General features: G+C 58.0%; 1 protein-coding gene across 1 annotated transcript; it reads left to right on the top strand.

Moving 5' to 3' along the window:
• Nucleotides 1-475: 475 nt before the first annotated feature.
• On the top strand, nt 476-12,294 carry R3HCC1L (R3H domain and coiled-coil containing 1 like). Its single transcript, XM_069020369.1, has 7 exons — nt 476-827; nt 5,931-7,339; nt 10,856-11,031; nt 11,143-11,213; nt 11,327-11,422; nt 11,580-11,720; nt 11,888-12,294. Exons 1-7 carry the CDS (start codon nt 476-478, stop codon nt 11,941-11,943), a joined length of 2,301 nt encoding a protein of 766 aa, XP_068876470.1. The 3' UTR covers nt 11,944-12,294.
• The last annotated feature ends 1,176 nt before the right edge of the window (nt 12,295-13,470 follow it).

The raw sequence follows: 13,470 nt of genomic DNA, 5'->3' as shown, positions 1-13,470 counted from the left end.
ACCCACACTGGGCAGCCAGGAAGGTCTGAGTACTTCGGGGTATCCCAGACCTCAGGCATCAGCGGTCCCAGCCTTGAAACTGCACCTATCAAGGGGTAAGATGCTTGGCACAGGCCCATTCACGGATGCCCCATGCGACGCCTCAGTGGCACCTTGCCAGGGCGGCCCGTGACCGGGTCCCCTGTCCCTCGGCAGCTTCAGAGTCTAGGGGGAGCTGCAGAAACCGCTCTGGCTGTCGGCTGCCCCGGTCCCTGCACGGGCAGGCAGCGTGCACGCCATGGGACATTCCTCTTCCCCGGGTCACCTTTTCTCCGGTACCACACCATGAAGCTGGCTGGGAGACAGCAGGTTGGAAATCGCATCGGAAGCAGGTAGGTCCTGGGGCGGGGAGCGGGCAGAGACCCGCTGCCCATCAGCCAAACTAACCAGGGCGGCCGCACCAGCTTGCCCAAAGCCTTTGTAGCCCGGTGTCCCCATGTCTGCCCGCCCCGTCACAGCGAGCACCACCGCTCCCGCCCGGCGTGTGACACTGAACGGTAACGGGAGACCTACGGCAGCCTCACGCGGGGCCACCCGCGGGCGGGAACGACGGTCGCTCTCTCCCTGTCCGCCACCATCCCCCGCGGCTGCCGGGCGCTGCCGGGGAAGGACGGCGCGGCGCCCGGCCCCTGTGCCCGCGGCCGCGGGGGAGGAGCGGCGGCCGGGCCGGGGCGGGGCGGATGCCGGGGCCGCACTACAGGTCCCGGCGCTCCCCACGGCGGGGCGGGCTCGGCGCGGCGGAAGCGGCGGCGCGGCGCGGAGCGACGGGGGACCCGGCGCGGCCACTGGTAACGGCGGGGCCTGGCGGGCGGCACGGCCCGGCACGGCCCGGCACGGCACGGCGGGGCGCTCGGTACCGGGGCACGGCGGCCCGTGCTGCGCACCCTGCCCGCTCCCGGCGCTGCCCCGCTCTCCCCCTCCCTGGTGTTCCAGCCCTGATCCTTACCCCCTGTCCCATCCCTGTCCCATCCCTGTCCCATCCCTGTCCCATCCCTGTCCCATCCCTGTCCCCCAGCCCTGATCCCCACCTGAAGTCCCACCCCCCCCAGTCCGCTGGTAGGCAACCCCCGGGATAGCCGGATAACATGGCACATTGCAGACCCTATAACTCCCCCCACTGTACAGAGTCGCAGGACGATGTGTCAGCCCTTGAGTGCCGGGGAGTTTCACGGGTCCCTGGGTGCTCGGTGCGCCAGTCTGCCATGCCGTGTAGAACACGTGTCTGGTGCTCACAGGTGCTGGACGCTCTTTTTCGTGCCTGCCTGCGGGCCCCTGGCATCCTCGTCTGTTCACACCACCTGCAAGGTTCTGTGTGCTGCCTGCTGTGGGGTTGTCACAGCCCTAGAGTGGCCCATGGCATGATGCTGGTCACCAGATATGCCTCTTGCACATTTTGGGGTGGTCACTCCAGTCACTTGCTTTCTGGTGTAAGTTCACTGTAGGGCTCTGGGCCTTGCTGTTCAGGCTGCTGTTGCTCCATGAGTAGCTACTTTGGGTTATTTTACCTTCATTTTCCCAGGCTGGGTCTTGCTTTGTTTCCTGCTTACATTTCTTGGATCCTTTGAATGGTGTCTCTACTCTGGATGGTGTTTGCAACAGCTCGCTGCTCAGTATCATCTGCAAATTTAATGACAATTCACTATTCAAGTAAAAGTTGGAGAGATGGTGTAAAATGAGACCCTGAAGTTCAGCTGAGTTGGCTCTTGCTTGCCTTATCAAAAAGCTTTGCCCAGTGATTCTTCTGAAATAACTCCTCTGGGCAAGCCAATGTCCACCCACCATTCATTGTGTTGGGTGTGCAGGCTCCTTTACCTGCCAGTTTTGTTCTGCACTAGGGATAGGAACAGGGTTTATCCTGTTCTCAGCTCTGGTTTTGTTGTCCTTTCTTGCACAGAAAATCAGTGCCTTGTTTGCTCTGCCCATCACTGGGGCTCTGGTTTCTTCTCGGCACTGTGTGTCAGCAGGTTAATAGGTTCATCTCCGCACTGGCCAGGCTGGCCAGGTGACTGTGTCTGTGTGGACATGCTGTTTTTGCTTTCCCTGCAGCTGTTTTTGCAAGGCCTTTGCCTCATTTGCATTTTTCTGTTTAAAAACAGTGATTTTTCCCTTTTGAGTCATCTTTATTTTTGAGCCATCATTAATTTTCTCTCCCTCCTTGTTTATTAATAGACCTTTTCACTTTTGTGCTGATTCTGCCTGGGTATATTTGTGAAGTCCTTTGTATTCCCCTTAGCATTCTGGCTGTTAACTCCTTATGCTGGTTTGTTGTCCCTTCCCTCCCCCCCTGCCCCCCTGCAGCTGTGAGGGGACACTATTGACTTACAAATCATTTTCCTGTCTGGAATGTTCCCCTTCTCTTGTTCCAGGTATCTCCTAAGACCATCTATTCCAGGTGTCTCCTAAGAGTATTGCAAGTGAAAGGCACGATTGAAATCGCTCTCAGTGCCTTTGACAATTTTGCCACCCCCTCACATAGCCAGTGTTTGCTGTGTCTGCTGGAGAGCGTCTTTCTCCTGGCAGCAGGGCACAGGGACGTCTTAAAGCCCTCGGGGCTGCAGGCAGAAGTTGGATGGAATGCAGCTCTTTTCGCCTTGAATGCTTTGCTTTGCCTCCTACCAGTGGCTCTGTGTTCTTGCCTTTGCTCTGTCTGTCTCCACCAGGTATCCAGGTCCTTCCCTGGCCCTGCTGCCTGCTGTTGAGCCAGGTGGCCTGGGCTGGAGCTCTGCTGAGAGCAGGAGAGGTGCAGGGTAACCAAAACCTCTGACAATCCTTGCCTGGGCTGCCAGGGGCTGGTGTTGTGCAGTTGGTAAGTGTGCCATGGCACGTGCCTGGCATGAGATGAGTCCTTCGAGTGGCAGGTTCCCCAGTGGAGCTGTTTAGAATCTCCTTGTACCTGCCTTTTTATTAATCTTGTTATTGTGGTTAATTTTTTCCCCTTCAAAGAGCCCAATCTGCTGCAGGCTGTAAAGAGTGACATTGTGGTGTGCGAGCTGCATGCCAAGGCTGCGTGAGGTCCCCCAAGGCTCCTGGTCCCCCAGTATTGCCATCCCTGTTCACTTTTAAGGCTTTAAGGTTATCTACTCTATCGATGGGAATATGGATTGAGTGGAATTAGAAACCTCGAAGGCTAAAAATACAGCTCCCTGCCAGGAAATGCAGCAGCCTGCTGAGAGGGTGCTGCATGGCACTGAGACTTCTCCAGGAACTGGCATGTTCCACATGAGCACTACAGCCCAGCATCCCTGTCTATTCCCAGGTTCCCTGAGCAGGACTGTGGCTGGCTTGCTCTTGTTTGTGGGGTCCTTCCCTGGACAGGACAGGGAGAGAAATCAGGGAGAAAACGCTGCCCATGTGTGCTGCAGATGTTCACTAGAGGAGAAACACAGGCTGGCACATGACCAGGCAGCTTGCTGAGACTTCAGAAACACATACCATGAGCACAAGCTCCCCATGAGCAGCGTGTTCCTGGGAACAGTACAGGGGGAGCCTGTGTCTTCAGGGAGCTCTGGCTGATGATCCAGTATCCTTCTGGCCATGCCAGGCTATGTTGTGCTGGGCTGGTGGGCTTTACATGCCGGACAGCTGGGCAGTGATCCCATCACCGCTTTTACCATGGTGCCATGGCCTTTCCCTGCTTGGTGCCACAGTGCTGAGTTGTTTTTCCAGGCAGCTCCATGAAACAGGACAGCATCTGGGGCTGCATGGGCCTTTCTGGGGATGCACTGCCCATCGCTGCCTGTCTTTGTGGGGCAAGCTTGGTCCCAGACTCTGGAAGTGGCAGGATTGCCCTGCCTAGCGTAGTGTGAATGAGACCCAAAGCCAGAGCCATTGCTCTGCCTCCCGGAGCATGAAATCAGTCGGTGCTGACCCGTGGCTGTGGCATCGATGAAGTGTGTAATAGCCTGGGGGCAGGAGCTGTGCTGCCCTGTGGGGAAAAAACAAAGTCCTGCAGCATCACTGCCAGTGTGGGTCATCTGCCACCTTGCCGTGCTTCTTCCTAGGCTGCAGGAAGGAGCTCTTCCCCAGCAGTGTGTGGCAGGCAGAGGCAAAGCTGTGCAGGGAGAGGATGCTCCCAGCACCAGCCGTCCGGCTAATGCTGCACCATCTGCTTTGGAGGGTGAGGCAAGGTGAATGGCAAGCTTTTGAGGAGCCCATAAATCCTGTGTGCAAAGGCTCTTGGAGGTGACATGGGATGTGCATGGAACAATGCTGCTTCTGGTTGCTCGCCATGCTGGAAATTCTCAGGAAGCAGAGCCTGGGGAGATCACTGACCCCCACAAGACATTCAGTGATGAGCCATGGGCTGGGACTCTGGGCTTGGATGGGAAAAGTCCTTTAGCAGAACATGTTTCAGTGCAGTTGGAAGCCCTCTGTGGTTGCAGATGGTGGTGCCAGAGGGGCTTCCAGTGCCCCCTCCCCTCTGGCACTTGGGCTGCCACTCGGTGAGAAAATGTATAATGCCTCAGTGTTGAAAAATTACTAATCCAGTCCTTGGAAGGTTTGTAGGATACATTCCTTTCTTGCGGTCGATAAAGATAAAGGGGATCGTTCTGCCAGTAAAATTAGTGTATCAAAGAGGGGGAAAAAAATGACAAGAGCTGTGGAGACAGAAAAATGATTGGGGCAGCCCTGGGATGGTGCTCAGCATCACCACAGTGCCCGTGCCTGCACGTTGTGTTCCTGTCCACCTTTGCAGCATGAGGTGCAGGTACAGGCGCCGCGGTCATGCTGGGGGTGCTGCCCTGCTGGGCTTTTCCAGTGGTTTCCAGAGAGCCACGAGAGACTCATCCATCATGCCAAGGCAACGGCCTGTCCATCCATCACGAAGAGGGGATGATGCCACGTGGCATGGGCAGCCCCAGCCACTTTGCAGCCAGTGGTTGGCCTCCCCTCGCCTTCCCGGCACCGCTGCTGGCTGTTGGTGAGGGGCCACGGGGAGCATTCGCGCCTCGGTCAGGGGCTGTGTGGAGGGGAGGCTAATGTACCGGAGGTGCCTCGGAAATGAGAGCCTTGGATGGGTTCCTGGCCCTATTGATCTGCCGGCAGTTTATGCATCCTGACATTCATAATCTTGGTCGGCGCTGATGGTCCAGATTAATGGGCCCAGGGGCTGTCCATCCGTCACTTCACATTAATTACTGAAGAGGTGTTTTTCCAGTGATTTACCTGACAGCGGCCTGTGATGAATCCCCCTAAACGGAGTGGGCAGTGATTAATCATGGGGCCCCAGCCCAGCCCCACTCTGCCTTCCCCTCAACCACAGTGTAGCCCCCTGCACCATCCGTCTCCATAAACCCTGTCTGATGCATATTTATAGGGGCAGGGGGGCCTGGCCGCTTGCGGCATGCCTGCTTCTGCCAAAGATGATGAAAAATAAATCTCTGTCGGGATGGGGCAGCAGGTGAGCGGGGCTGCAGCATGCCATGGTCCCGTGCCAGGGTATCCCTGCGCTGGGGTTTGCTTTCTGTTGTTCTGTGTCTGCCTCAGGCTTCTCTGTGGTTTTTGATGCCTGAGTAGTGCATGGTGTCAGTGTTCTACTTCAGCTGCAGACACTGCTCCCTTGGGGTGGAGGGTCCCAGGTAGCAGCTGCTGGAATGGGGCAGGTGCCTCAGTGATTCTGTTGGGATTTCCCTGCTTCCCCCAAGCCGGATATGCCCCACCAAAGGCTGTAGGGCTGTGGGGTGCTCTGGGCCCCAAACCCTGTCTGCAGATATGCTACTGCGGGGCAGTGTTGGGGCTCCACAATCCATCACTGTGTGCCAGCTGCTGAGGGAGCAAGGATGGGTGCTGGGACCCCGACTCAGTGACCTGGGTGGGGGCTGCCCACTGTGCAGTCGGCTCTGGGGCTGTTGGGCTGTGGGCGGGACAGTGACGCTGTGCTCTCCTTGCAGGCAGCGGTGGCACCATGCAGCAGGAGGCGGAGGGCAGCCGGACGCGCCGCAGGAAGCCTGACATGGCCCTCTACGTGCCCAAAGCGCGGCGGGAGAGAGAGGCAAAGGCGGCAGGCGATGCACGGGTGGGGCACCGCCGGGAGCCCGAGAACCACTGCCTGGTGCAGGACGCTGGCTGGGGCAGCAGCGAGGGGCAGAGGCCAAGCCCCCGTGCCAGAACGCGGGCAGGCAGAGCAGCAAGGAGGGAGAACAAGGTGGATTCCGGCCCAAAGGAGCTGCGGACAGCCTCTGCCAGGCACAGCCATAGGATGGGAGGCAGCTGCCCCATTGCACTGGAAAGCCTGGAGGCAGCACCCAGCATGTGTGAGCCATGCCCAGATCCAGCTGTTGCTCAGCCCTGGGACAGGCAGGATAAAGCATCTCATGAAGGACCCAGAGAGCTTAGCCACGGCCACAGGATGATAAGGACTGAGCCTGACCCTCCATCCCCACTGAGTGCCCAGACTGGGGCTGTGAAGGCTACCCCCGAGCCTGGGGATGACCCCCGAACACCTGCTGCTAGCCCAGCACTGGTTTGTCAGACAGGTCTGAGTGACGTGTTGGAACACTTGGGGGACAGCACCCCAGATCCAGCTGGGAACCTCTCCCAAAGCCTGGGAGAGACTGTCCTGGAGTCAGAAGGGGTGGGCAACCATGGCAGGGTGCCCCGGCTGGTGGGTGTGAAAGCCTGGGAGGAGGAGAGGGAGGAAGACAGGTCTCTTCTGGCAGAGCAGAGCAAGGGTTGTGCCACTGGGTTACTGGAGGAAGAGGAGACGTGGGGAGGCAGGGCTGAGCTTCCTGGGGAGAGCACCTTGTGTGCACCAGGAGCCAGCTGTGAACCTGTGTTATTGGGGAGTAGCGTGGGCGGTGTGCCAGTACTCCCAGGGGGCAGCACTCCACGGCAGGGCATGGGCAGCCCATCCCAGCTCCTGCCTGTGATGGAGGAGAGCACTGCTGGTGCTGGGGATCCCGGTGGGGAGGGTGACCTGGTCCCTGCTGTAGAGGAAGCAGGCAGCACTTCTGCCTGCACAGATGGCAGTGCTGGGGCTGAGAGCAGCCTGTGGGACGGAGCACCTCTGGAAAGCTGTGAGCCCCCACTGCCCCTAGAGCTGCTGTGCCATGGCATGGAGGGGATCTCGCCTGCATCCTGGGCCAAGGAGCTGGCAAGGCCAGATGAGGATATGGGCTCACTGCAGAAGCACCAGGAGGCTGAGAAGGAAGAGAAAGGTCTCCACAGCAGCTCTCCAAAGGAAGGACAGAGCAGTGCCAGTGCTGAAACCCTGAGCCAGACCAGCCCGGGTGCCGAGGAGAGCTGGGATGTGCTGTTCAACGATGATGGGGACTGCCTGGACCCACGCCTGCTGGAGGAGGTACTTCCTGCAAGCCAGTGTTTGTGGGGATTTGCAGGGATGGGGACTGGTGCCCACTGGGATGTGGGGGTTGTCTTTTCCTGTGTTCTCTGGGGTGAATGCATGGGGTGGGCGGGCTGCACCCAGGGCATAGTCAGCCTAGCTGGCTGTGAGCCAGCCTTCCCCTGTGGTGCCAAAACACCTGGGATCTCCACCTTTCCCCGTCTGTCCCATCCTATCCCACGCTGCTGGTGAAGGCTGGGGTGATCGTCCCTCTGTAGTACATAAAGTGCACCCAGTAAAACTGCTGAAGTGCCGTAAACTGCAACTGCACCCTCATGAAACCAGAGCTGGTGATAAAGAAATGGGCTGAGATGTATGGGCTCCCATTGAAACAGCAGCAGGATGTTTCCTCGAAACTATGGCTTCTTAATCAGCTGTGGCTCATTGCCATTCCCTCCTGCACACATGCTGCTGAATTTACTACAGTTGGCTGCTTAGTGCCAGGGCCCTCACCGTTCTGCTGCTGTTCACGAGGAAAGCTCAGCTCCTGCAGCAAGGCTGGATATCCCTTATTGCATTTTAAATCAGTAGTGTCAAACTGGTAATTTTCCAAATGACGTTAATGTACCTGAAGAAACAAGCAGTGTTAATATGGTTACATCCAGCGTCTGTCTACCCCCGCTGGAATCAGGGTGTGAAGTGGTGGGTGGTGCCTTCCTAACAGTGTCAGTGAAAGGATGAGATTAACTCAAGAGCAGACTTACTGAGGGACATGGATCCCATCTTGTCCACAAGGCCATGCTCTCGGAGCCTGGCATGGTGCTGAGACGGTGGGTGGGACTCACAGGGTTTGCATTTGGGGGGATGTGGAAGGGCGTTGGGTATCCCCATCCTTGCCTGGCTGTGCTCCCTTCAGCCACTCCAGATGGGAGGTTGTGGTGAGTGCTGGTGCGAGGAGGACAGCACTGCTGCTCTGAGGCAGCTGGTGCAGGTGGCATTGGCTTTCTGTGGGCTGCTGCCATGGGCATGGCTTTGTCCTTGGGGGAGGAAGGTCAGGGAGGATCCCTGTTATGGTGTAGCCATAGGGTGCTGTGGGCAAGGTTGTGCTGTGCAGTGCAGGCTCTCACTCCAAGGAGTATCCGTATTGGCTCCCCCCTGCACAAGCTCTGAGACAAGTTTGAGCTCTTCAGGGAGCTCAAACCCTGAAAAATCTTCCCAAAATGGATGAAAAAGAAATAGGGATTTATCAAAAGTTGCCATCTCTGTCCCCTGCAGATTCCCATGTGGAGCCTCGTGCTTCCTGAGCCCTCTGAACTCTTTGCAGGTGGAGGTAGCTGCTTGGGGAGGGTGCAGGCTCTTGGGAAGATGGAGCTGTTGTTAATTAACAAAAAAACCAAGAAAATTAGTAACGTCTTCCTCGTATCCGAATCCTTATGCAATGCAGATAGCTGGCAGGGAACAAGATTTATGACGTTCTGTGGAGGAGAGATTTCTGATAGCGGACGGCTCTTCAATCTAGCAGGAAAAAAACACCACAGTGAGCACCATTGGCTGGAAGCTGAAACCAGACAAATTCAGAGTAGAAATCAGTTTGAACACAGAGTAATTAAGCACTGCGACCATTTCCTTGCAGGCTCTGTGGACTCTCCATCAGGCGGTGCGGCACGGCAGGGTCTGCGGTGCGTGCGTGCCCAGGGCTGTGGTATAAGTGAGCAGCCACGGACCCCTCTGACCTGCTCTGGCAGGAGTGTGTCTTTAGAGAGCAGCGAGATGTGATGGACAGGCTTCATTTTCCTGGTCATCTGTCTGTCCATCCATCCCAGGACGCCAGCCAGGGCTGGGGACTCTACCATGGCTCCCATCCCTGCCCTGCCCTGTGGCTGGGGAGCTGCTGGCACGCTGCGTGCTGGGGCTGGCAGTGCCGGGGGACCTGTTGAGCTGTGCCTGCTGCGTGGCTGAGCCCTGCTGCCAGACGGCTCCTGTCCTTCCTGCCCCGCCACAGTTGGTGATTTGTGAAGGTCAAGGACAGCTCCAGCACTCTGTGCTCCTGCTCTCTAATCATCTTCCCAGTGCCTGGCACTACCTGAGTGCTCTGCTCCCTCAAGCAGCACCGCAGGGCTTTATCCTGCCTGGGAATGACTCCCTTGCCTTCCCCGAGCAGGCACAAGGTGCCTGAGTGTGCCGCCCTGCACGGGGGTGATGGCAGGGCAGGCGGCTCTGCTGGCAGTGCTGGCCTGTCCCGTGAGCTCCATAACTCAGCTCTACCCTCCGCTGGCATCCAGCCGCTATGGCAGCACCCCCTCACCTGCCGTGAATCCATCTTCCCCATAAAATTGTCGGAATGAGCACTTTTTATCGACTGAGCTGGCTGGGATTTATGGACTCTAACCTTGCAGCCGTGGTGTGCTCTGCTATGATCGCTTAGGGGATCAGGGTGGGAACCTGCCTGAGTTATGTACCCATTTCCTGGCATCGTGCCAGCCCCACGCTCCAGGGGGAACAGGGGAGCTGTCAGTGGTTTTGGACTGCACCTGCCCTGGTGTCTCAGCTGAAGCAGGGCAGTGAGTCCCCTTGGCCACTGGCACGGCGTAGTTTGGAAAGCAAGGGTTCAGCAAGTGATGCAGGGTGGCCCACTGGGCAGAAGGTGGTGCGGGGTGACCAGCTGGCACTGGCAATGCTGTGAGACAGAGGGAAATAGGGGCTGGCTGCGCCCCTGTGTTGTGGCAGTGGGAGGCTGCTGCCTGTGTTTTGAAATGAAGGTTGAAAAATGTGCAAGGTAGAAAAGCTCTACAGCCATCATCTTTTAGGGCTGGAGAAAGTGCCCCGCTGTGAGGTATTAAAGGTGCACAACCCATTTTATCAAGAAGAAGATTGAGAAGGGACTTGGTTAACATTAGTAAGTGCTGTGACAGGGAGGGGACCAGGGACTGAGGGTTCTTTAATCCAGCAGAGGCAGAACAAGAACTGCCGGCTGGAAAGTGAAGTCAAATTCAAATGAGAAACAAAGCATAAATTTTAAGGTGCACAGGTGGTTAACCAGCAGAACTTGCTCCTCAATGCTCCTCAGTCTTTTTCATCTTGGCATCTGGGGTGCTCATGGGCTGCTCTGGTGCATGTGCTGCAGTCAGGGCGCGCTGAGCCTGGTGCTTCCATGTGGCAGAGAGACATCAATCTTTCCTTCTGGCGTTACTGTCCTGCTCCTTGTTCTTCCCCAAACGTATTTCAGGTCATCACATCACTGTGGAAGGAGTGGTGTGCTCAGAGGTGTATGTGCTGTTTCACCCCTGCCATTCCCACCATGTCCCTGATGGGGATGCAGAGTGTGGCAAGTGAAGGGATGCTGGTAATGGGAAAAGCAAGTGCATGGTGTGAGAACCCTGGCTGATTACTCTTAATTCTCAATGCCATGAATCCATCTGCAATGCTGGGCTGAGATTTGAGCAACTTTCTCGGGAGCACTTGCTATGGATTGGGAACTGCTGTGGGGCAGGTGGGCATGGGTTGCTCAGTGCTGTGCCTGTCCTACTGCTGCAGCTCTCAGGGGGTGTGAAGCACCAGGAGAGCCAGCAGTCACCGCGCTTCAACTACTATGGGGCTGAACCTGCTGTGCCAGACATTAGCGATGATGAGCTGCCCCACGTCATCGAGATCTACGATTTCCCCTCGGATTTCCGCACTGAGGACCTGATGCGCGTCTTCTGCAGCTATCAGTGAGTCTGCCAGCACTCTGTCCCCAGTGCTGGGGTTCCCTGGCTGGACTCTGCTCCAGACAGCTGCCCATCAGGTGCCGATGCCTTGCTGAGCTTCCCTTTCTTTGGCAGGAAGAAAGGCTTTGATATTAAGTGGGTGGATGATACGCACGCCCTGGGCATCTTCTCCAGCCCCATAACAGGTACTGCTCCTGGTTCAGCTGGGGATGGGCAGAGAGGAGGCATCCCTCTCCTGCAGCCAGATCCTGGGCATGGGGCTGACCCTGCACATGGACATGCTGCTCTCTTCCTGCAGCACGCGATGCCCTCAGCACCAAGCACCTGATGGTGAAGACGCGCCCACTCTCCCAGGGCACCCGTGCCTCTAAAGCCAAAGCCAGGGCATATGCTGGTGAGTGGTGCTGCCCTGTGCCAGCTGTGCCTTCGTGACTGTGCTGCAATATCATCCTCATAATTGGGGAGGGGTGGGGCAGCCGGCACAGCTGTGGAGCCGTGCTGGCTGCCCCACCCCTCCCAGAATGCCCCACGGATGTCCCCCATCTTCACAGAATACCTGCAGCCGGCCAAGGAGCGCCCTGAAACATCAGCTGTCCTGGCCAGGCGGCTGGTGATTGGTGCCCTCGGGGTACGGAGCAACCAGACACCAGCCCAGCGAGATGCTGAGCGGAGGAAGCTGCAAGAAGCTCAGGGTGAGTTTTGGATGCCTGGAGGGGTTGCAGTATGGCAGGGCTTTCTTCATGCATACCCCTTCTCACAGGGTGCTGGGTGGGAGGGGGCTGCACCAGGGTGGACCCCAGCCACCTCCACAGGGAGGTGGGATGATAGGGATGTGGCATTGACCCTCTTGTCTCTGCAGAGAGGAAGCGCCTGGAGAACAAGCAGCGGGAGGATGCCTGGGAGGGCCGGGACTGAGCCAGGAGGCTGCACTTTCAGCCCACGTCCCTCTCTGCAGGAGGGCAGAGCACTCTGCGTCTCAGAGCTGGGACGGATTCTGCACTGCGTCCAAAAGCACTGGGCTGCTTCACCGACAGGGCTGAGCAGCATGCGGGCTGGTTGGTGCTGTGGGGCTGCTGTCAGACAGCTCTGCCCACCCTGCCCAGGGCAGAACCCCCGAGGCTACCAGCCACAGCAGGAGCAACAGCAGGATGCACAGAGCTCAGCAGAGAGCATGGGGGCCTGTGCGGGGCGGCCCTGACCACCTGGCAGGGCCTTGTGAGTGAGAGTTTCTGTCCTTTATTTTGCTAATAAATGCCATTTATTTTATTTGCTTGCCTGGGTGGTGGCTCCCCGTTCCCTTCCACTTCCCTTCGGAGGACGGTGTGCGTGCTGGGGACAGCTGCGCATGGTCTGCGCCGCTTTGGGGATGTCCACCCCTCCCAGGTGCTGGGTGTCCCCAGCGGGTGTGGGGGATGTGCAGGCAGGAGGGATCGGGCAGGACGGCAGGCAGGAATGTGCTGGCAGGGACCCTGTTTACTTCCGCGGAGCAGCTGCAGCCCTGAACAGCAGGGCCCTTGTCAGAGCATGGGCAGGGCCGTGTTCCCGGCCCCACACGGGGCTGTGATGTGGCGGGCTGGGGGCTTCCTGCCCTGCCCCCGGGCGGAGGCTGGCGGCTGGGACCTGCCTTTGCCTCCTCTGCTTTGCATCATCCCTCAGCACCTGAAAAACAGCCCTGTGTGCACCAGTGCTCCCACCTTGTAGCTCTGCAGACCCTGAGGTTTTGGAACCTTTCACAGGAGGCAAGGATGGGGATGATGCTTTTCTGCCACCACTGCCAGCAGTTTGCATGGTTTTGGTCGCTGAAGAGCTCATGTGGCTGCCCTGTGTCCCCTGGCTGTCCCCCAGCTCGGCAGCAGTGGAGCTGGTCATGACCCCGTGGTGGTGGCTGCCTGCCCCTGCACCATCCGGCAGCGCTGCCAGCTGGGAGCCGTCTCGGCTGCCGTTCCCGGATGCTCGTGGCTTGGCCAGTGGAAATTTCAGGGCGCAAAGCTGCTCTCATGTGGAAAACATCTTCTCCGCCATCCGGCATCCCTCAAACCCCAAGCCCGGCCGAGTGAGCCTCCACCAGCACGTGCCTTGCCACGGTCTCTGGCCTCGGGTCCCCCCAGTGCATCATCGCCGTTCCCAGCAGCAGCTCCACGTGCAGGAACCATCACATGTGGGTGCAGCCTGACTTGTCCTGGGCCAAGGTGGGTGCTGACAGCCCCCTGCCCTGGGCTGGTGCCTGCCAGTGAGGCAGGAATGGACAGAGGTGTGCAAGGAGAGGGGTGGCACTGCCCCATGGCTGGCAATCTGGGGAACAGACAGTACAGAGTGTGTTGGTGACATTCCCTTTTATTTCCTGTTGTAAGAAAAAGGATAGAAACCATGGGAGGTAAGAAACAGAGAACAAGGGCACGGTGTACCCTGTGTCCTCATCCTGTGCTGAGGAGCAAGGGCTTT

Source organism: Aphelocoma coerulescens, chromosome 6 (assembly GCF_041296385.1).
Source record: "Aphelocoma coerulescens isolate FSJ_1873_10779 chromosome 6, UR_Acoe_1.0, whole genome shotgun sequence".
Classification (NCBI taxonomy): domain Eukaryota; kingdom Metazoa; phylum Chordata; class Aves; order Passeriformes; family Corvidae; genus Aphelocoma; species Aphelocoma coerulescens.
Note: the sequence above shows the minus strand (reverse complement) of the source record. Positions and strands in the feature narration are given on the sequence as shown.